The sequence below is a fragment of the Mycteria americana genome, chromosome 3 (genome assembly GCF_035582795.1).
Source record: "Mycteria americana isolate JAX WOST 10 ecotype Jacksonville Zoo and Gardens chromosome 3, USCA_MyAme_1.0, whole genome shotgun sequence".
Taxonomy (NCBI): domain Eukaryota; kingdom Metazoa; phylum Chordata; class Aves; order Ciconiiformes; family Ciconiidae; genus Mycteria; species Mycteria americana.
Genome location: NC_134367.1, coordinates 83,136,635 through 83,158,090, shown reverse-complemented (window position 1 = coordinate 83,158,090; position 21,456 = coordinate 83,136,635). Strand labels below are relative to the sequence as shown.

Below are 21,456 nucleotides of genomic sequence, written 5' to 3'. Positions count from 1 at the left end.
CTGGTCTCGAATGCCTGACTCTCTTGACTGCCACTAACTGGTTTTTTTTTTTAAAAAAAAAAAAAAAGGAAAAAAAAACCTGCAAAAATTTTCCCTCTGCTTGGCATACATATGTTTGCTTGCTTATTTATAGTGTACAATGTTAAAACAAAACCAACAGAAGTCTGCGACTTTATTATTTACCTGGGTGGGTTTTTTGTCCTTTCCGTGTGGGTGATCTTGCAGCACGTGACAGTTCGGCACGAACTCACTTCATATTGTTTCACAAAGCAATATATTTCCCATGTCCTGTAAATTGTTAAGTTTTGTGACTTTCCTTATCATAGGTCAATTGGGGAGAGGGAATTGTCACACTAACTGGCAAAACCAACGTATATTATGCTACACCGGCGGATTCGCAAATTTGTTTGCTTTCCAATTTGCCGCTAAAGGCTGAGTCATTCTTACTGTTATAACAAATGCATTAGATAAGTTATCGCAGCAAAACTGTTTCTCGTCTCTTGCAGTTGATGATAGCAGAAGTTTCAGACTTTAAAGTCAAAAACAAGGGCTTTTTTTAAACATTGACAGTATTTTAGACTCAAATGATTGTATGAAACGCTTCTGACATTGGCTATGGCTGCTCTTTATGTGACGTTGATGACAACTGGTGTTTCCCCAGACTTTCCAAAAAGTGTGCTGGTTCTTTTTTTCTTCAGCAATGTTGATGTTAAAGATTCCTTTCTTGATTTCCCTTCAGCAAAGAGAGCAAGTACCCGTTTCAGTACGTTATAAAGGAAACTATAGCAATAAGATGCAAATTTATGCTTCTCTAACTGCAAAATTATCTTTTTGAGGAACAGATGGCAACCAAGCGTGCCCTTGAAAAAAAACCCTGTATTGGCCAGAGAGACCTGGGAACTGTCCTAAACTTTTAACACCAGTTTTTTTAGCTCAGTGACAGATATTTAGGTCATTTATGTGCCTGAAGACCTTTGCATATCTGAGTCTTAACTCCTCGTGATTTCAGTGAGAACTGACATTGCTCTAGCTACTCAGTCTCAAAGTTTTCTTCATTCTGAGTGAGTTTTAGTAGCTGTTTCATGCAGATGTTGAACAACAATTAATGTCAGGGTTTAATTTACATTATGCTTATCAGCAAACCCCCTTAAATTAAAACTTTCCTGTTATTAGGAATGCTGTTAACAGGATTGGCCCTGGATCTGCTTTCAGCACTGTTCATGCTCCATGAGAGCTTGATGGGGTTTACGTGGTACTTTTTTCAAGAGGGTTGGCTTTCAGTGGAAACCAAATATCTTCCTCTTCCAGCCCAGCTTTGCTTTTGTTTTGTTCCTTTTTTCTCCATAAGAAAGGAAATTACAGAACCCTTATTACATTATTTGGTGTCTTTAACTTAACTGTTTTGATTTTTGTGGGTTTATCTTCCTGCAGTAAAACTGATAAGTAATGACTTTGCCAAATATTAGGTCACATTGCTTGATACATGTAATATGTTTACATAATGTGAGACCTGTAATGATGACTACACTATGATTACAGTAAAGGTATTGAGAAGCTGAAGTGCCTAATCTCAAAATTACAAGTATATTCGAATTTTGTAGTTTTGAGTACTTTTCATGCAGTGTAGTCGCTCCCATTTTCATGTGAATGAAGTTTGGCTTAATTTTTAGGTTTGGTTTTTTTTTTTAATAACCACAGCGCCTTTGTTTTTTTTTTTATAACCAAATGGCAAATACTACGTTCTGATTTCTGCCTAGAAGGAGCTACCAAAAATTGCTTCTTCCCTTACTAGAGTACGTATGGAAATAAAGATTTTAAAATGTTTGCTGCTATAATGAAATCCATTCTGCTTACATGTGATATACAGATATTTTATTGAACTGCAATATATTATTGAACTGCAAGTACTTTAAACTATTTCTCAGCCTGCTCAAAGCACAGTTTCTTGCAAGTAATGCAAACTGTGGAAAGCTTTATTTGTTAACATTTAAAAAAGGGGGGGGGGGGGGAGTTAAAATTATTAGTGTAAAGCAAAAAGATGCACCGAAACAGTTGATTTGAAATACTTTTAATCTGATAGGTTTCATTTCACAGTTAACACTTTATTGGCAAAACTATTTTTTATATTTTACGTAACAGAGGTGAAAGAGTTTGCAATCCGGATGTCTGACTTTAAATTCTAACTTAACCAGGCTAAATATAGACAGGACTGATTGCATTTAAAAGTTTTTAGCTTTTTTTTAGACAGCAGACATTCATTGAGGTTAGTTGTGTATTGGGTTGTTGGTAGAAACTTACTTTTTGCTTGTCTTTTAAATTCATGTTATGACTTTTTGCAGATAGGATATTGTCACTGCAGGCATCTGAGTACTGTGGTGGCAGTGGATGACTTGGCCTGGAAAACTTTGTTCTGATCTTTTTCAAAAATAGGAAATTATTACTATTTCCAACAAATGCATAAAGATACAGGGATGTGCCATGCAACAAACCGGCCACGTGAACTGATAGCTAATCAGGCCATCCGTTAGCAAGATGGCCAGTTTGTTTCACACGCACATCCGCATGTCTGAAGACTCAGAAACCAAACCACCTTCTAGGGGTCTTTCAAGTCAGCTGAGCTAAAGTGCAGCATAGGAAGTTAAATACTGTACTGGGAATCGTTTGATGTCAGAAGGTTATTGCAGATTACTGTTCGGTGTCTGTTTTCAATTTCTCACTTCTTGACTAAAAAGGATGTTTTTGTTGTACACGTAGGCTTGTTTCAACAAAAGTTCAAAGACCTCCTATGAACAGGACAAAACACAAGCCCAAGAATGCACTTGGAGTGATTGAGTAAGATGGGCTAATGGTCTTGTCTAAAAAGTTTCCTGAAAATAAAGTTTGACGCTACTTTTTGAGAAGGGATTATTTGCATTGGAAACACAGAGGGGGAAAAAAAAAAAAAAGACAGGTGTCTGTGAACTTGAGTCTGGAAAATGAGTATTCTTATCACAAGGAGAAGCACATGCTACTTAATTATACACAAGACATTTTTCCTCCCTTGTATTTCATTCAAGGGAGGGAAGTCTGAAGGATTAGTCACAACATGGGAGCAGCCCCACCTTCCATACCTTAATTAACAGTGTTCCTCTCAATGTGTTTCATGCCTTTGTTGTAGACATCTGTTTGTGTTCAAAACCAGTTTTTAGCTAGAAAGAAAACACAGATTAAAAAACTCTTTTCCCATTATTTCTAAGTTATTTTTTTCTGTTGCTTATGTATGAATTACTTAGGAATTAATACAGATAAAATGGAGACTTCCCCCCCCCCCCCCGATAAAATTAATTATCGTGTTTGATTCTTTGACTCTAGGCTATGGTGGCTTGTTATCCAGGCAATGGAACAGGATATGTGCGTCATGTTGATAACCCAAATGGAGACGGAAGATGTGTTACGTGTATATATTATCTTAATAAAGACTGGGATGCCAAGGTATGCAATAATTTCTTTGTATAACATTTTTTTTTTTACATACAGGTGCTAATGCACCTTTGCTACAGGTGATCATGTCCTTTTATGTGTGCCTTAGTTGTATTCTTACATTATGTTAACCGTGGGTATTCTCTGCCCCCCTGATTCTCCTGTTAGTGAGAGCAGATAGAGATGAGGCATTTATTTTCAAGGCTTTGAATGATGCCAGCAGGACCTCCTTGACAGTGAGATTGAAGGAAAGTTGCATGTTTTTCATGTATGTTTCTTAATTTTACATGTAAGTATCTGCTAGTATCCAAGTTTCATAAGTATCTAATTATGCAACTTGTTGTACATTATTTGTATGGTAAACACCCACCCACACACATACACAAAGGGTAAATAAAGAATATTTGAAAGATAATTGCTTTTAGTTTATTCCTCCTTATATTCCTGTTGAATCTTGAGTTTACTGTTTGTGCAACTAGATTACTTAATTGAGTGTGCTTATAAAAACAAAGATGCTGTAGCTTGGGAGCAGTTTCAAATAAGCCAAGTGTTGTGATTATTGCTATATCAGTATAGTTTAAAGCAGCACAAGTCTTTGCATCATTGTAGATACAGGGTGTAAAATAGGTAAGGATTTATAACATAGTTCAAGTGGTCTAAGAATTTACTACCAGTGACTTGAAATTATCCACGGATGTAGTGACTATGATAAAGTAACTTTTTAATAAGGATTTTCCTAGCGATTCAGTGGGATTAGGTAGATTTGAAGAGTGGACGTAGCTAACTGGCTGTATTGAAAGCATGAGAGAGTAATGCAAAGATAGCTTTGTTTATTCCTTGATTGCTGTGCAGTTAGCTATGGAGAAGTTTATTCTCACTGTATATGAAAAAAAGATAAAACTACTGATACTTGTATCGTACTTAGGAAGCAGCATGTGGAAGAGCACGTAAGCAGTCAGTTTCTGTGAATTGAGTGCAGCAGATATGGATAACACAGGTTGCAGCTGAGAGTTTTGTGGTTTGGTTTCTTTTTTCTTGAATGTTCATTTCTTAGAAGAGCTGGATGAGACAATGAGACTGATAACATACTCGCATAAAACTGGTAGATTGGAAAGCTGAGTCAGAAATGGATGCACTTGAAGCTTTTCTTCACAGTGCAAGTTTGTGACTTGCTCTTTGAAATGTCAAATTTGGTCCTTCAATTAGGAAATAAATTACTAGCCTTTTTTGCCATGATAGCATCTTTGCAGAGAAATGCACTGGTTGAACATCTTGAAATGCAGCTTTGGGGCATTTTTAATTGATTTACTGTTTCTCTCCTGGAAAAAAATGAATACATACCAGAGTGTAAAGTCAAGCAAATTGCATTTCCACAATAACTGTGAAAAATTTACTAGCTGGATATTTAATTTATGAACAAAGGTATTTAATTTCCTGCAAAATCTATTTTAAATTACAAATTAATACATTACCAAATATATTGGTTAGCAAAGAAAGAAGCTCGGACTTCCTTTAGGAGAACAAATTGATCTAAATTGCCACTTCTCGTTCACTGATTTAGATCACAATTGAAAAACAGTCATTTATATCAATTTACCTTGTTAGTACTTGCATTGTTATTACTTTCCCATGAAGGCCTACGGTTAGGGAGGGTTTCTCTCTATAGTTAGATTTAACAGCATCAATACCATGAGTAGGAAGAAGTTAACATGACTTAAAAATAATTAACCCTACCTACTTGTGCTGTTTTCTAGTCATGCTAGGTAGGTCCTACGTTTTTCAAAGCCTGGAAGAGATCTAAATTGACCAGGAGTAATACAGATTCCAGCTTTATTTTGAAGTTTCCTAGTCTTTCCCCATCTTAATTACAGAAACATGGCATAAACTTGTGCTGCTGTTAAATGAAATGATATCTTTAATGGGAAAGGGTGAAACTCGGATATCAAATACAATGTTTCTCTCATCTATATTGGCATATTTTTAGCCACCTGTGTAATACCAGTTGGTCTTGTCCGTTTTTTGCGGTAGGTAATGCAGCTAAAAACCAACCAATCTAAAACCGCAGCTTTTTACTTAAACATGAATGGAGGTTTAATATTTGCAAGCGTTCTGAAATTACTCTGTGAAAAATGTGTAAAATGTTTTGTTAAATAAAATGTATGAACAGAAAAGCCGTAGATTCATAATTTCTGTAGCATCTGATAAAGGCTTTTATTTCAGTTCCAAGTGTCTGAAATATTTTCAAATGTGATATTCAGCACTTTAAAATACAATGAGACATTGTTTTCAAGCACTGGTTTTAAATATTTAATTTTTAGGTAAGTGGAGGCATCCTTCGGATATTTCCAGAAGGTAAAGCTCAATTCGCTGATATTGAACCTAAATTCGATAGACTCCTATTCTTCTGGTCTGATCGCCGCAACCCTCATGAAGTACAGCCAGCATTTGCTACAAGGTAGGACTAATGGACTCTCTGTGTATTGAATGATGCCTCTTTTATCAAGAAGTGAGCGAATCCTAACGAGAAATGAGTGACACTATGAATTCTGACCCGATCCTAGGTCTCTCCATGTACAGTTCCAGTTGCACTATGACGAGGAGGGGCTTTTTCCTACTGATTGATTAGGCTGCTGCTGTGCTGCTGAGTTTGTATCAATGTCTGATCTCTCGCTGTGGAGAAAACATCCTCTTGGGTCGCTAGGGTGGAGGACTGGAAACACCAGCAGTGTCTGAGCGTGTGCCTGGCAGAACTGGGTAGGAGCACACAGAGCCATAAGCAGACCCACCTTAGCCAAGGGGTGTTGTCTTCATTATTTCTTTGTCTAGAGCTTCACGCTCTCCTCCCTTCCCTTTGTCCTTAGCACCTTACTGTGTTACTGGAAGATTCACTACGTACTTCAGTTTTATGTCCCCTCTTGCTGAGAGGGAGTTGTTAGAAAACAGTGATTTTCAAACTAAGCCACCACATTCTAGTTTGGGAATTGGGAGAGGGCTGCGGGGCAGAAACGGCCATGGATACACAAATCTTTTATTTCTCTGGAGTATTAGAGGAGTTGCTCCCAGTCTGAGTCACAGGGGGAACTTGATATCTCCTTTGTCCCTCAGCATAGGGCAGTAGTGGGTGATGCTAAAGATACCTGCATTCACTGCCCCCACATCTCGAGTGGTGTTTCTAGGTGGCGTTCATAGGTAAATCATTGGAGTCGTTGATCCAGATTTCCTGTTGCCCGTGTCGCAACATGTTTGCATGGCCACAGCACTGAAAATGGACTGGAGCTGTGAGGTAACACAAGTACCTTTGCAAGAAGTAACTTGAAACTGCCATCGGCCCATCCTCTTGCAGCCTTTTGGGAGGCTGTATCGCTCTCCCCTCCCCCTTTGTGCTCCGAGCAGAGTCAGAGGCTGAAATGCCATTTACTAAAGCTCCTTCGAGTCTTTTTTCAATAGCTGGCATTTCATATTTAAATCCTCTACGGGCAGTGGAAAACCAGAGCAGCTGTGTAAGAAGGGGTAGTTAATTTTCCCTTATGGCAAATGTCCAAAAAAAGAGGTTCTTGCAGCGTGACTCGGTGGTGGACTTGACCGAGTAAAATAAAATATGAGGTCACAGGGCAAGGTGATAGGGACTGAGACTATATTACAGGTTCTGGGCAAGAACTGTAATAGCAACTCATCAGGAAAAAGAAGCATAAACTTACAGCTTCAGTGTCACCCTTTCAGTGACTGTTCAGACAATACCTACTAATAGAAAAAAAACCTGCTTGCTTTGTGCTTTATGAAATCTTTCTTCTGTCAGACTGCAGAAGTATCATCTCATTTAGGTTGTGTTTTATGTCAAGTGCTTCACTGGTTTTTTTTTCTTCATAGTTCAGGAGTTCTTTTTCCATCTGTTTCCCTAGGTACGCAATAACAGTGTGGTATTTTGATGCAGATGAAAGAGCACGAGCTAAAGTAAAATACCTAACAGGTAATCTCTTGTTAATATCTTCTGTGGTTTTTTTTTCTGGAAGGATAGCTGAGTAGTCCAGCCTCATCTCCTTGGCCCACCCTGTGCAAAAAAGAGGGAGAAAAACAGCGTAAGTCAGAGTCAGGTTTTACAGGGAAGGTGACACAGTGGTTGAGCTGCTAAGCAGTGACTTGGGAAATCCAGGTCAGTGCCTTGTCCTGCTCACGCTTCCTCTGAGACCTGAGGCTGCTCAGTTTTTTTATATGGGGGATACAGCTTCTCCCTAGTCTTGTCTCCCTAATAGGTGTGGAGGATCAATACACCAGAGACTGTGAGGCACTGCAGAACTGAGAGCCCTGGAAATAGTTTTAATTGAATATAGTGATTCAACAAGTGAATACAACTTAACTTGACTAGAATCTCTATGTTGGAAAAACAAAAGCCTAACATTAAAATCTGGAATCAAAGAATGGAGGTACTTCCTTCATTTCCAGTTCCACATATCTAGCATCTGTTTTCCTTTTCTGGCTTCTCCCTCAAGAGGAAGTTGATCTAATTTTCCTGTTCAAATTAGCATTATAAGGAGAAATGGCCTAGGACTTCTGTCCATGCTTGTAATTGCCATCATGATTTTGTGTTTGTTACAGTAGTTTAAAAATAAACCAAAATCGGGTGTACTGCAAGTGCACACATGCACAGGGCCAGTTTCTCCACGGTTTCGTCAAGGGCTCTGAAACCAATGATGTTGAAGACATGTGCCAGTCACTTCCAAACGAGATTTCCATTCATTGCTGTTAGGCGTCTGAAGCTCATAAGTAGCCCCAGAGCTATCAAGTGGCTGCGAAAGCTGCAGTTGGGTTCAGTCCCCCTTGGTGCAACCAGTGACTTTGTGCATTTTGGGAGCGGTAAGAGCAATGCAGCTCCTGCCTGGCTTGCGAAGAAACACAGGGAGTCCCTCAGCTCCGGCCGGGCAGGCTGTCCTGCTGCTCGGTGGCACGTGCCCGGCGAGGCTCGGTGACTTCCCAGGCGGTCAGGAGTGCCGGATAACGCCCGCCTGGTCTCCGCGGGAAGCCTGACTGTAAGCTGGGCTTCGTGTCACACGCGTGTGACCACGCAGCTCCGGGAGCCAGCCTTGCCGGATCAGAGCTGTTTTGGTTGTGTCTGCAGGGGAGGTGTTCCCCCCACCCCGCTCCCTCTCAAGGGTCCCCCTAAACTGCAGGCACTTAAGTAAGGAAGGAAGGAAGGCTGGGTTGGAGGGGTCGTTTAAATTTCACTATTGGTTTGCCCTGTAATTGATTTATATTATCATATCGTTGTGATATCAGTTTTCATTTGCAATTAAAATTGCATTCTTTGCTCTGTATCTGCAGCAAGAATTGTGCAAGATGCTTTTTATTTCCCACTGACAATAAAATACAAAATTATAGAATAAAATGTCGTAAAATAGAAAATATTCATTTTGGTCTTAGTGTCAGTCTAACTAAAGCCATGCAGAATATGTGTGAATTTTTCTTGAATATGGGGTACTGTGCCTGTCAATGTTTTGATAGTCAAACTTTTATTTGGGGGTACCTGAAGTTATCTAGGTGAATTTTTAGAAAAAAAGACTAAGGTGTGTGGGTTGGTTGGTGGTTTTGTTTTCTTTATTTTTGAGCAGCAAGTCAAATGGAATGTAGCATTTTAAAAATCCCTCAGAGTTTCTTTATAAAGGTAAATACCCAGAAACTCCAGGTGTTCTGCTACAGAATAATGGACAATATCCTCAGATTCTCAATTGGCTGTTCTTAAAGCTTACCTTTTATAAAGGCTGAGATGATGAGCTTCAGAACCGCAAGTATGATGCGAAGTATCCAGTTTTCTACTTGGGCAGCCAAATACCTGCCCGCTTTCAGAGATGATGAGTACCCACGGCTCGGTAACTCTACAGAGCACAGGATACAGAGCATGTATACAAGAATATCTGTCTTGCTAGATCATATGTACTAGACAATCTTTGAAGTATTCTCTTAAAACTAATCTGGAAAGTGATGTAGCAATTCTGTAGACTGTACTTTGATAAATGCTGAAAAATAATACCGATTTCCTTTTCATATTTCTGCAGGTGAAAAAGGTGTGAGGGTTGAACTTAATAAACCTTCTGACTCAGTTGGGAAAGACGTTTTATAAGCCTTTGATTTAGCAACTCCCCTTGCTATTCTCCCTGATAAATCTTGATGCTATCTATTAACTTTTGAATGTGAATAACAAGATAAAGGAAAATCAACAGCAAACCAACATTTTAATAAAGAAGCAGTGTTTCAATGTTGCATCAAATAGAAGGTTCTTTGACTGCTGAAGCATTGTACTATGTGATTGTGACTCCAGGCCTGTGACTGCTTATGTGAAGAAGATAAGCAATCAGTAAGAAACAGCATATGCATCTGGACATAAATAAGTGCCCTACATAGAATTTGTCCATCCTTATATTTTGCCAGACCTGTCATCCAGCTGAATCCAATTCATCTCTCCCTTTTTTTATATGGTAAAAGTTTGAATTTTGGGTAATTTTTGTATGACCAGGTACAGTTTATCAAAATTGAGTCTTAAAAAAAAAAAAAAAGAAAAAAAAAGAAAAACTGAAAAAAAAAAAAAAAAGAAAAAAATTACAGTATTCTCCAAAATAACATGGATCTATTTTTGTAAAACTGTTCATACTGTTCTCCTCTGCCATGAAAGACCTAATTTAATGTAAGGATTGCCAGTAACTGATAATCACTTTAATTTTCTTTACACCTTAAGTCAGAAAAGGAGCACTTTAATTACCAACTAAAAACCTGATTGTTTTATATCATATCTCACACTAATCTTAACTTTCAAAGATTGCTGCTGTATTGTTTTTTTGACTATGTCCTCTTGAACCTTATTAACAGAAGCAAGTTAGTATCTCGCTATTAGTAACATTCAGTTTGTGGTTTTGTATGTTGAATCCACAGAGGGGAAGTTTCTGTCTCTTCTTTGTTTTTTTTTGTTTGGTTTTTTTGTTTTGTTTTTTTTTTTTGTTTGTTTGTTTGGTTTGGTTTGGTTTTTTTAAGTGACTGGCACTAAGTGAACTTGACACTATCGGTTGCTGTCATTGGCTTTGGGGACCTGGTAAATACCATCAAGTTACAAGAATATACAAGGGCTTTCCTAGTCCATTAGAGGTACCCAGAACCTCCTTATGTACTTGACAGAAAATTTTGAGCTTTCTCCCTTTTCTAAAGAATACTTGCCACCCCCCTTTCCTTTGTATATAAGTTAATAGAATATCTAAAACTCACTTTTTTTTAATTTCCTTTTCAAATGTTGGTGTCCTGTGCAGTCTGTAAGTTGACACCTTGAGCTATTATATAGTATCAAGGAGATGGTCAGCACACTGAAGCTGAAGTGCATCACTGTAGGCTCCTTGTGCAATACATCTTTAGGTTTTCACTGTGCTGACGGATTTCCCAAAAAAGGCACTGCCCTTTGATCAATACTGAGGTATATATTTAGTAAGAAAACATTTACTTTCTTTTATATTGTTTTTATTTTATCAAGGAGAGAGGACATCACAGAATAAAAGTGAGATGTGCAGAAACTTTGATATTCTTATTTTTAAGAAATGGATGTTTTGGACACTGATTATTTTTTTTTCTTCTTCTTTCTTTTTTTTTCCTGAGCTTTAAAAGCTTGAGAAAACAAAAGCAAACCTATAAAAGACAGCATTCATATTTACAGGAGTTTGGGGGTTGATCAGCCTATCCACTGCAGTTTTCTATCTGTCCCTCATTTCCTTACTTAGCCAAAACAATGTGAGTGTACAGAAATATTTCTGTATATATTACAACTTGTGACAATTTTAGCATCTGTATAGTTTGTATTCAATTAGAGACCTTTTCTATGGAAAGCTCAGTAATTTTTTATTAAAAAGATTACTATTGTTCATGTAAAACATGAAAAAGCTAATTGTTTAGTAACAAACTGACAGAAGGGGGAGAAATTCAGTATTGGTATATCATTTAGGAGAACCAACAGAAATCCCAGTTTTGTTTTGATTTCGCTTTTCCTTTTTTTAGTAAGTTCTTGCCCTTTACAGTTCTCTTCCTCTTTCCTCTTTTCTTCCCAGAAAAACAGACAGGATACCTTTACTGTAAGTGCCTCTGCCAACCTGGCCAAGGAGTGCAAATCTTCATTACTGTCTGGTCTGCAGTGCATTTAGGCTACCAATGAAACAAGCAAAAAAGCCACCTCTTCTACTTTATCTTCTTTTAAGTACTACTTTAACGGAGGTTTGGTTGGTTTTATTTTAGAAATGTAAGCATAAGCCTTTAAACTCATTTCAGTCCCTCTGTAATTCAAGCTTCTGCAGTTACATGGCGTATCAAATTCTAATCACACTGTAGGTTTGTGCTTGCCAGACAGGTTTAAAAAGTGCTTAATTTTTCACTCCATGTAAGTCATTACAATAGGGTCAACAAATCAGGTCAGCCATTTCTTCAATGTCCTTTAGAAACTGTTCATTTCATGTCGGTTGAATATTCAGTCTTGAGCATCACCAAGCAGGTCCTTGTTTTAAAACTATTTTTTAAACTGTCTTATGATCTGTATGTGTCTAGTCCTGGTTAAAGATAAAGCTTCATAATGCTATTTTTATTCATGATGTTAGCCGGCTGTACAATATGAGACCTTTATCTATAGCAGGCAAAGAAATTCAGGATTCATTTACAGGTTGCCTATAAAGTTGTGTAATTTGAAAAGCAGTGTTCATTATGAAAGAGCTCTCAAGTTGCTTGTAAAGCTAATCTAATTAAAAAAGATGATGTATAAAGGTTCTTGAAAACTATGTGTTTATTTGTAATCTATGTAACTTTTTAAAACTACGCCGTAGCAACTGATTTATAAATGCCCCCTGATAAAGGGGGCATGTGGATGGGGGGTGGGGTGGTGGTTTTTTTTTGTTGTGGGGTTTTTGGGGTGTGGTGGGTTTTTTTGTTTTGGTTTTGTTTTTTTGCTTTTGGTTTGTTTTTAGATCAGAGCTAGTTCTGCTCTGGAGAAAAGGATCTGGGTTTTTGGGCTTTTTTGTTTTGGTTTTTTTTTTTTTTTTTTTTGACTGCCTACAGTTAACCTGGGTATGGTGATCATTTTCCTAATGATTTCTCCCTCAGAAACAGCACCAAGTTTAGGCTGACTGGAGAGTGATGACAGACATAGAGGCAGCTCTCGTTTTTTCAGCACTTTCTGACAAGTACATGAGGTGCAAAACGAAAGTCCTCTTCAACCAGGATTTGTAAGGTTTAATGGGAGCTCTTCAGTTTTACGTGACTCCCAATGAATTATGAGCCCTTTGAAGACGGCAGAAGAATGGTAGAGTCTACAGATGCCAACCCATACGAGATACCACACAATTTCCCTAAGCTTTTTGATGAGCTTCGTAATGACTGTATGGTAATCAAGGAAGCATCTGCCTGGCTGTGCTTCTGCTGTGCTTTAACTCTTGTGAAGCCCCCCTGCGTGTGCTTGTCCGTCTTGGGCCGGTTCAGGAAGAGTTACCTGGATCTCCGGCTGAGTCTGCCAGCCTTAGTGCACCTTTCATGGCACTTGGGTGCCTGTGGTGCTCAGTTCTGCTCTTGCCAGTGTGGTAGGCTGAAACCGAAGAGCAGCAGCGCTGAGCTGGTCCCAAAGTGCTTTGAGGCTTTTTCCATGCTTCAGTGCTGTATAACTTCTTGCATGTTCTCTTGAAATAGCCTCTTCCCCATCTTTGTTTTACATTGAACAAGGAAGAAGCCTTCTAGCACTTGAAACCATCCTGTGTAAACCTGATTTTTTTTTTTTTTTTTGTTTATTACCACACTGCTGAGCACAATATGCAGGGGGATCATTTTGCGTAGTAAAGTCAAACACCGCACCAGGGAAAGATGAAGTCTCTCTTGGGTGCTTTTTCAAAAGAAAGATGCTTGCAGATCAGAGGAAGCTAGCTGACAGCCTATATCTTACGTAAAACATCTGGCTCTGCTGACCACTTCAAGGTTAGGAGTGGAAAGATCACATCTCTAAGTCACACTGGTAAGTATACTCAGACTGGAAAGTACCATTTTTGTGCCCGCTGAATGCTTTGAAGAAGAGGGGAGACTGCTAAATGACAACAGCAAACTCAAAAGTCTCAAAACCCCCGGAAGTCTAGCGTGTGTACCTTGCCTGCAGGCACACAGATATGCAGGTAGCTGCATGCACTGGCAAATACATAGTGCGAATTTATGAGCACTGAGCAGCAAAGACTTTGAAGAAATTCATGTGACTTAATTGCATTTGGATCTCATCTGCTTGGGGGGGGGGGGGGGGAGGGGGGGCATGGATCTGCGGAAACTTGCGTCTCCCAGTCAGCTTTCATATAAAACACTCACTTAGCTTTTTTTGCGGATGTAAAGTAAAGCTTGAATGTAGGCAATTACTGCAAATAAATTGAAGCCTGTTTGTGCTATTACACTGCTGCAAGACCTGCCTGTGCTCACTCTAGAGCATCTGCTGAATCTGAGTTGCCTGACCCTGTCTGGTGGGGGTGGATAGCAGCTGACAGAAGCAGGTTCAAGGTCCTCTGTCCTACCAGACAAAACCAGTTCCAAAGAATTCGCTCTGTTGACTTTTACTACCACTTACTCAGTTCCATCAAGCTTTTCCCTGTAGCTTTGAAGTTGAGTGAATATGCAGCACGTTTATCCCTTTCCTGAAAAAAAGAAAAAAACCCATTGCTCCCAAATGGATGAGCCAGGTACTAAGAGTTGGCTCTAAAAGTGGAAGGAGCAGATGAGATGCAAATCACCAATCCATTGGGGATAGACTCAAGTCCTTAGCAGGACATGGAGGAAGAAACGAGTTGAATAGAAATGGTAAAGTAGGATGGGAAGAGACTGATGCATAAGACCGAGATAAAACACGTGTGCGGGGTGGGTATGAGGAATATGGGACATGCCAAGCAAAAATATACTATAGGTGTCTGCTTTGGGGAGGAGCATGAAGTATGAGAAGAAAGAATACACCATGCGTTTGCCTCGGGAAAGACGATTGTTGATGCATCCCATCCATCCTTTCTCTTCATGCATGTGTGTTGCAAAATAGCGTATTTTTATCTCTGAAGGTGAGAGGTAAGTAACTTTTTGCTTGAACTAGGAGTTGGTTTCTTTGTCTGTCTTCTAGTTATAAGTTGTTGGACTTAAGGGATTTTTTTTCCCCCTCTCATTAAATGTGCAGCTCAGGATTAAATTTAGTTGGTAATAGTTTATGGTTTCTTCTGGAGAACTTACTATAACTACCTTGTATATAACGTGGTGATAAATGCTGGAAAAGGTGACCAGCTCGTTTACCCTATAAGCCCAGTACGAGCACCTTCACGTGGCAGGAAGTTTGCGGGGCATGCCTTGCGTCGGAGCGGTGAGGGCTGTCAAACACTCAGATGGACTAACAGCTTGCCAGTATTGCACACAGCTGACTCACTGCTTCAGGGCAGTGCCCAAACTGGAAACCCGTTCTTTCTTTCAAATGCTGTTGGAGATGGGAAGTAAAATTTCATGTCTGAATATTCACCGTGTGGATCCAGTGCTCTTTGTGGGCCTGTCTGTGTGTCAGCGTGGTTTGCCAGGGTGGAACCAGTTCCTCTCCTGGGCTAGTTTCAAGAGCTGGTGTGGTTCAGTTTTAGTTTTGCTTTCAAATAAAAGATGAATCCAGAGTAACTGAAATGCAGAGATTTGACTCCTACTCACAAACAGAAAGCCTAATACCTGAGTATTGTATTGGGTTGTGAGCTGGTATTTCACTACCAAAAGAAAGCAAGGGTCAAACAAAAAGCCAAGCAAAAAAAAAAGATCAGAACTGTCTTAAGGCAAGTCACTTAGGTTGTAGATGTATCTTGCTTACGTTATTGTAGGTAAACAAGCTTTAAAAAGCTATTAATAAAGATTGCGTTCTAGCAGAGGACATGGTGGCAGCTCTAAGAAACATAAGGAAACTAGAATTTTGGAGCTTGATTAATTGCTGTTGCAATCCTGAGAAGTTTTTCCATACAGTGAAGATGGGAGTGAATGTGTCCCAACAAACCACTAGCCAGCAACAAGCTACCCGCCACCACCCCTAAACCTGAAAAGTGCAGTCTCGGCTGTTGGTGAGTGCAGTATCTTGGCTTACCGGAACCAAAAGATATTTCAGAAGAACTGTTTTTATTTAAGCACTTGGCAACATCTTTGGACACCAAGGAGAAGATATTTCTCCAAGGAAAATGTGATTGTGGACACCACTAACGTTTGGCAAAGGGAATCGGCGCCATGGGTAATAACGGAATCTGTTTTCTGAGATTAGAGTCCAGTTGATGGTGTTCCCCATAGCAAAGAGCAAGGTTTGAGCACGTTTATTTTCCCTTCGCTTCCCCTTCCCCAGCCACAACATCATAGTAAGTACTGTGGTGCTGGGCACGTGTGCTGCACAGTCATGTTTTAATAAACAAGCAAAAACTGTAGTAAGTTAACTCTGGTCCTAAATTTCTGTTATATGTAGAACTCTTTGATGGGATGTAGGTAGCACTTACTCAACTTTTGATTACTTTTATTTTTTCCCCACCTGCACTATGAGAACATCTTAGTTTTTTAAAAAAACCCCTTTATTTAAAACAGCACCAGTAGGAAACCACTGTGTATGGTTAAGAGTTGCTGCAACTTCATCACCAGGCGCTGTTATGCAATGACATAACCGGGGAGGGCATGTATTTTACGGTAAAAATTCGGCTTGTAGAACTCGAGGAAGGCAGGCGGGGCGCGGGGCTTTGCGCCACGGCCGCTGCGCGGGGCGCGGGGAAGGCGCCCGCGGCCGCGGCCGCTCTCGGGGTGCAGAGGCGCTTCGGGGACCTGCCCCGGGCACAGGGGGAGGCACGGGCGGGTGACTGGGTCCCCCTGGTGTCCGCAGCCGGACAAGGGCAGAAAACCGGCTTCCCGAAGAGACAAGGCGCTCTGTTTTAGGTGGAGGGCGTTGCGCCGCACAAGCAGAAGTTCTTTTAACTTGTGGCAATCGAAGGATGCGTGTTTTGGTTGGGAGGCTTTGCTGTTGTTGATGGCGGTGGTGTAAGCTCTCGTTCAGCTGCTCACGAGGCAGCTTTATCTACGACCGAACGTCCATCCGCCAGGGCAGGGATGAAGGAGCAGGGGAAGTGGGAGATGGCTGGTTACCCCTCCAGTGCTCACAGGAGCTTTGCAAATTTGCTCTAGTTTGCTCCGGCGAGAGCGCACGGAGAACAACAGCTCTGCCTCCGCCGCCTCGGTACCTTCCCTTGCCGCTTCTGCTCCCACACGTGTGGGGGGGCCTCTCCTGCCTCCTCGCTAACCCAGCGCTTTTGCATCCTTCCAGGCTGCGTTAGCTCCCCAAGTGCTGTCCCGCGTCAGCCGAGCTGCAGGCGTTTGTGCTACACCCCTTATGTGGGCGGTGGATTACCTTTTAAAATGCTTGGCTGAGGAAAGCGTTTGGGTTTTTTTCCTCTGGGATGGAGGCTGGCAGCAGCCTGGTGCCTGCCCTTCCAGGTGGTCAGGTGCCCTTGGGTGAGAGTTGCGAAAAATGCCTAGAGGAGCGGCTACCAAGTCATGGCCAGCAGTGTAGCCTCTGGCTGCTGCTGCTACCTGCCCTGAGTCGGTGCTGCTTGACAAAAGCTCAGCGTGGCAAGCTGCTGAGCGTCTCGGGGAAGCAAACTAATCTTGAATTGCTGAGGGTGCTCCTCCTCTTTTAGCAGAGGTGGAGGGATTATACACGACACTGCGGAACCATGGCACTCTGTGGGACGTACCCTTCAGCTGGCACTGAACGCAGCGTATCTAACCATGCTAGCATCACCCAGGAGCAGTTTCATGCCAAGCTCGGGTAGTCTTTCTACTGAAGTAAGGAAAGGGAGAGACACAAGGAGACTGGAAACGGGTGCAGGCTTCACAAACAGGACATCTACTTGTCAAGCTCCTGAAAATCATCATCAGCACATTTTCAGCACATATCAGGTATCATTTCAGCACAAATCCACAGCCACATGTGAAAATACACTCAGGCCTGGGATCAATCCATCATATAACAACCCAAAGCTGAGTGAGGATGCTTGCCCAACAGCAGAGACCTCCAGTCTCTCTTCCTGAAGAAGTTAAGGCAGCGTTTCCCCCAGTACCTGCTGCAGGGCAGGCACAGACTGACCACGACCCTATGTGTGGTTCAGCGCCTGCACTGCTAAGGATGCAAAGCGTTAGTTTAGTGTGGGAGCGCTCCACTGCAGAAGAGTCCTGAGGGAAGGTAACATTTCTGGAGCTGTAAAGGGATTAAGAGGAAGACTCCATGAAGGCAACTTTAGGTGTTTTCCTCCAACCTCAGGTCTCCTCGTTCCTTCAGGGGATGCTCATGTCCATAACGCCTTGCAAAAAGCTCCAAAGTCGTGGCATCACTTACCACTTGGGATGTCTGTCTGCTTCGACAAAACTGCATTTCAAGACCCAAGTGTCAGCCTAAACGTTAGCAGTAAAACTTCTTGGGTGGTGTCCTCTTAACTCTGCCAAATTGCCTGGGAAATGTTGCCAGCTAGCTTGAATAGTCTTTTGGGGTTTTGCAGTGCCTGAAATACCTCCTATTTCCTGTCATCAGATGCTTTTCCTGCCTTCTAAATCTCTTATAGGTACATTCAAAATTAATTACATCTGAGCTTTAATTCACGTCATCTGCAGGGCTGATAATCCTGCTCCCCCTCCTGCTGTGTGGCTTGGCGAGGAAGCAGCAATTAAAACCTGCCTTTCCAGGGCAGGCCGTGAGAAGCGGTGACCCAGCTACCTGCTTCTCCACCCGGCTTGGCAGGGCAGAGCTTCCTCGTACCTGTCTTTGTCTTGTGGCACGTGCCCGGCTCCTGCCTGAAGTCCCCCAGTCTCTGACACATGGGATGGGGGACTTGTCCCTCCCGGACGTAGCCTGGGTGGTGGCAGTGATGAGAGCTGCCCATGCCGAACCTTGCAAGGAAAGGAAGAAACGTGCAGCTGGAAATACAGATGGTGTGAGCACTCCCAGGCTGTGGCAGTGCAAGAGCAGGCAGATGGATCTTAACTGCCTTCAGCTGTAATTTCACTCTGTCCTGAAGTGCTCACGGGGTTGTTAGGCGGAAACCCAGGGCTGCAGAGGTAGAAGGGGCTCCTGGAGATGGTCTGGTCCAGCCCTCTTGCCCTGAGCAGGGCCACCCAGAGCTGGCTGCACAGGACCATATCCAGTTGGGGTTTGAGCATCTTCAAGGATGGAGACTCCACAGCCTCCCTGGGCAACCTGTTCCTGTGTTCAACCACCCTCACTGTAATAAAGTTGTTTATGTTCAAGTTAGATTTCCTATCTAGGTACTGCTAAATGCAAAGCTTAAGACTAACCCAAATAATTCTTGGCGACATATCCTGCAGAAGACTGCAGATTTGATACTGAAGTCCCCTACTTGCAGCTTTCCTTACCCTGCCTGGTAGAGGTGCCGTCCTCTCTGAAGCCCCCAGGGTGTTTTATCCTCAGGATGACTCTTCCCTTTGGACGCGTTCCCGTTTGCCATCTGCCGGAACAGCCCAGACTTTGTACTGTATCCTTCCACCACCGTGTTATTTGGAGCAGCCCGTGCCAAGTTGTGTGGTCCTGTCACACACCAGGGAGTTTGTCTTGCTGTTGGTTGAAAAACAGCTAGAGTAAGATGTGCTGTGCACTATAAATAGCACGGCCCTACGAGTCTTGGGAGTAATGCCTGTAAAATAGCAAGTGTGTGCTGGGTTATGCATTAAACAGGCCAAAACCGTTGAACTTGGTATACTGCGCTCAAAATGAAGGGGCATAAAAAATAAACTGCTCTGGTCAAATTATTTCTTGTTTCTGAGAAGTACTGCCCTTGAGCTGAACAAAATGGCCAGTGCTTCCTCAAGCCACGTGTGGGTGCTGCGGGCAGGCTGCGTTCCCACCATGCACCGGCTGCAGGCAACTGCTGCAGAGGCTGTGCCGGCTTCTGCAGGCGGGCACCCTCCGAGCAAGCGATTAGCACAGCTTTTTTTGCTCTGTGCCTCTCTCAAAACACAACCTCCTGGTGATTCACCCTCCTGGTGAATCAAAATCCACTCACAAATGGGTGGCAGCACACCCACCGAACGGATCCTTCTGGGAAGAAAGCGGATAATTACTGGAATGGTCCTGGGAAGAGACCAGGGTGGTCAGTGGGAAGGCAAAGGCAGGGGAGCGAAGCAGTGGGGAGGAAGTGGAGTAAGAGCAGAGAGGCCCTTTGCCTGTTCCCCCCATCAGTAAGTTGCTGAATGAAGCTACTAGAAGAATTAAAAACCCCAACTAAGCCATACTCCTATAGGTAAGATACTGTCCTGCGACATCACTGAGCTCTAGTCTGCATTTTACCCCAGACTTTGTGCAATTAGTAACATCTCTAAAGAGAAGACGCTTGCAACGAACACACAAATTACAGTCCAGCGGTCGATGTCATTTAGAGAAAAACAAAGTATTTACTGCTCCTAAATTAAGCAATGGGGGAGCCAAATATTCGGCTTGTTGGTTTTTGCTCCTTCAAATGTTCTTCATTATGCAGTTTATGAAATGTCAGGTCTAAGACTTATTAGGACAAAAAAGCAGATGAAATGATGCGAAGGATAGGGGATGGTTGGGACAGAGACAGGGTGAGCTATTCAGGCCAAGCTGCTGCACCTTCTTAGAAACTTAATCTAGTCTTAAAGCAGCCTGGCTTGGCAGAAGCTAAAAGGGAACGGAGGGATTAAGGCCATGGCCATCTCCCCTTTTTTAGCTTTCACACCTACAGTACACTACCCTTTCCTCGGCCTGTCACATCCCTCCAGCTCCCCAGCTTAGCCAAGGAGCCAGAGACAAGTTTTGTGTTTTATAATCCCCTCTGACTTCCTACAACTTCATCCTGCCTCTCTTGCGGAACAGGGTTGATGCCATATGGTGACAGAAAATTAGATTTTTTTCACTGCAATGGATGCAAGTGGTGTGGTGTATGTAGACCACAAAAGGATGCCTTTTGGGTTATTCACTGAACCCTGAACTAGAAAAAAGGGGCTACTGGCTCCTCTTCCAAGTCCCTCTTGCAGCAAAGTTAAAAGAAACACTCACAGAAAACCCAGTTAGATGTAAATTCTACTTCTCAACTCTCAGCTAGCTGCAGACCTCCCCCCCCACACCCCCCTTCCTCCTCCTCTAACTTGTTTTACGGTCCAGCGGGGGCTCCTGCTGATCCATCTTCAGCCTGGAGTGCAGGTGTAGGTGAAACAGGAGGCTGCTAATTTTGCACTTTCTGTTCTTCCCCCGAACAGGTTAGAGAGGGAGAAAGAAGTATTCCTGAAGTGCAAGGAGTGCCACCTAATGGCCTGTTGAAGAATCCCAAAGCTCCACCCAGCCTGGAGTCTTGGTTTTTCCATATACCCGAGTACATGAAAAGGCACAGAATGTATTTTCACCCACACTGAAATGCAAGTCTCTTTCATGGCCTGTCTACCCCTAAACCACACTTTACGGGTAATTTAATGTCGAGTCTTGACGTTCATATACAAGCAATTGTTTCTTTAAGCTTAAGACTTCAAAACAGCTGTAATAATCCAGATGCAAGTAGGAACTTGGTATTTCATTTGGAGTGCAAAATCCCTGAATGCTGGCTAGCAGGTAAGAAGCAGCTGACGGAGAGCAGCTGTTTCACTTCTGTCATCACTGCGTCAGGCAGCAACAATCATATGCTCACAGGGGACTTTAACCTCAGGAGGTCACCCAGTCCAAGCTTTTAGTGGCTTTTCAAGTTACGGTGGCAAAATACGACAGCTAATGCATGGCCACCGTGTTCAAGGATGACCACCTCCAGCAGCGATGAAGCAAAGAGCTGTGGTGGCAGCCAGAGCAGTCTGTGTCACCCTGTCATCGCCATGAAGAGATGTCCATCTCGCTTTTTCTCAGAAACTCACCGCTTGTTCTTTCTTGCTGTTATGCTTCACCACAATGTAACTGGCTTTACTTTAAGGACGCGTAGG

General features: G+C 42.2%; 1 protein-coding gene across 3 annotated transcripts in view; it reads left to right on the top strand.

Annotated features, from left to right (window-relative positions):
• EGLN1 (egl-9 family hypoxia inducible factor 1) overlaps positions 1–10,565 on the top strand; it is a 36,821-nt gene extending 26,256 nt beyond the window's left edge. The window contains exons 2-5 of one of the 3 annotated variants that reach the window (XR_012774765.1): positions 3,352–3,471; positions 5,778–5,914; positions 7,327–7,426; positions 9,507–10,565. Coding sequence is in view for 2 of the 3 variants with exons in the window: in XM_075495872.1 (XP_075351987.1) it covers positions 3,352–3,471; positions 5,778–5,914; positions 7,359–7,426; positions 9,507–9,571 (390 nt within the window). In the remaining variant the exon portion in view is untranslated. Of the gene's footprint in view, positions 1–3,351; positions 3,472–3,627; positions 3,767–5,777; positions 5,915–7,326; positions 7,427–9,506 lie in introns of those variants that run through there. The other 2 variants (XM_075495872.1, XM_075495873.1) reach the window with 2 other exon arrangements.
• The last annotated feature ends 10,891 nt before the right edge of the window (positions 10,566–21,456 follow it).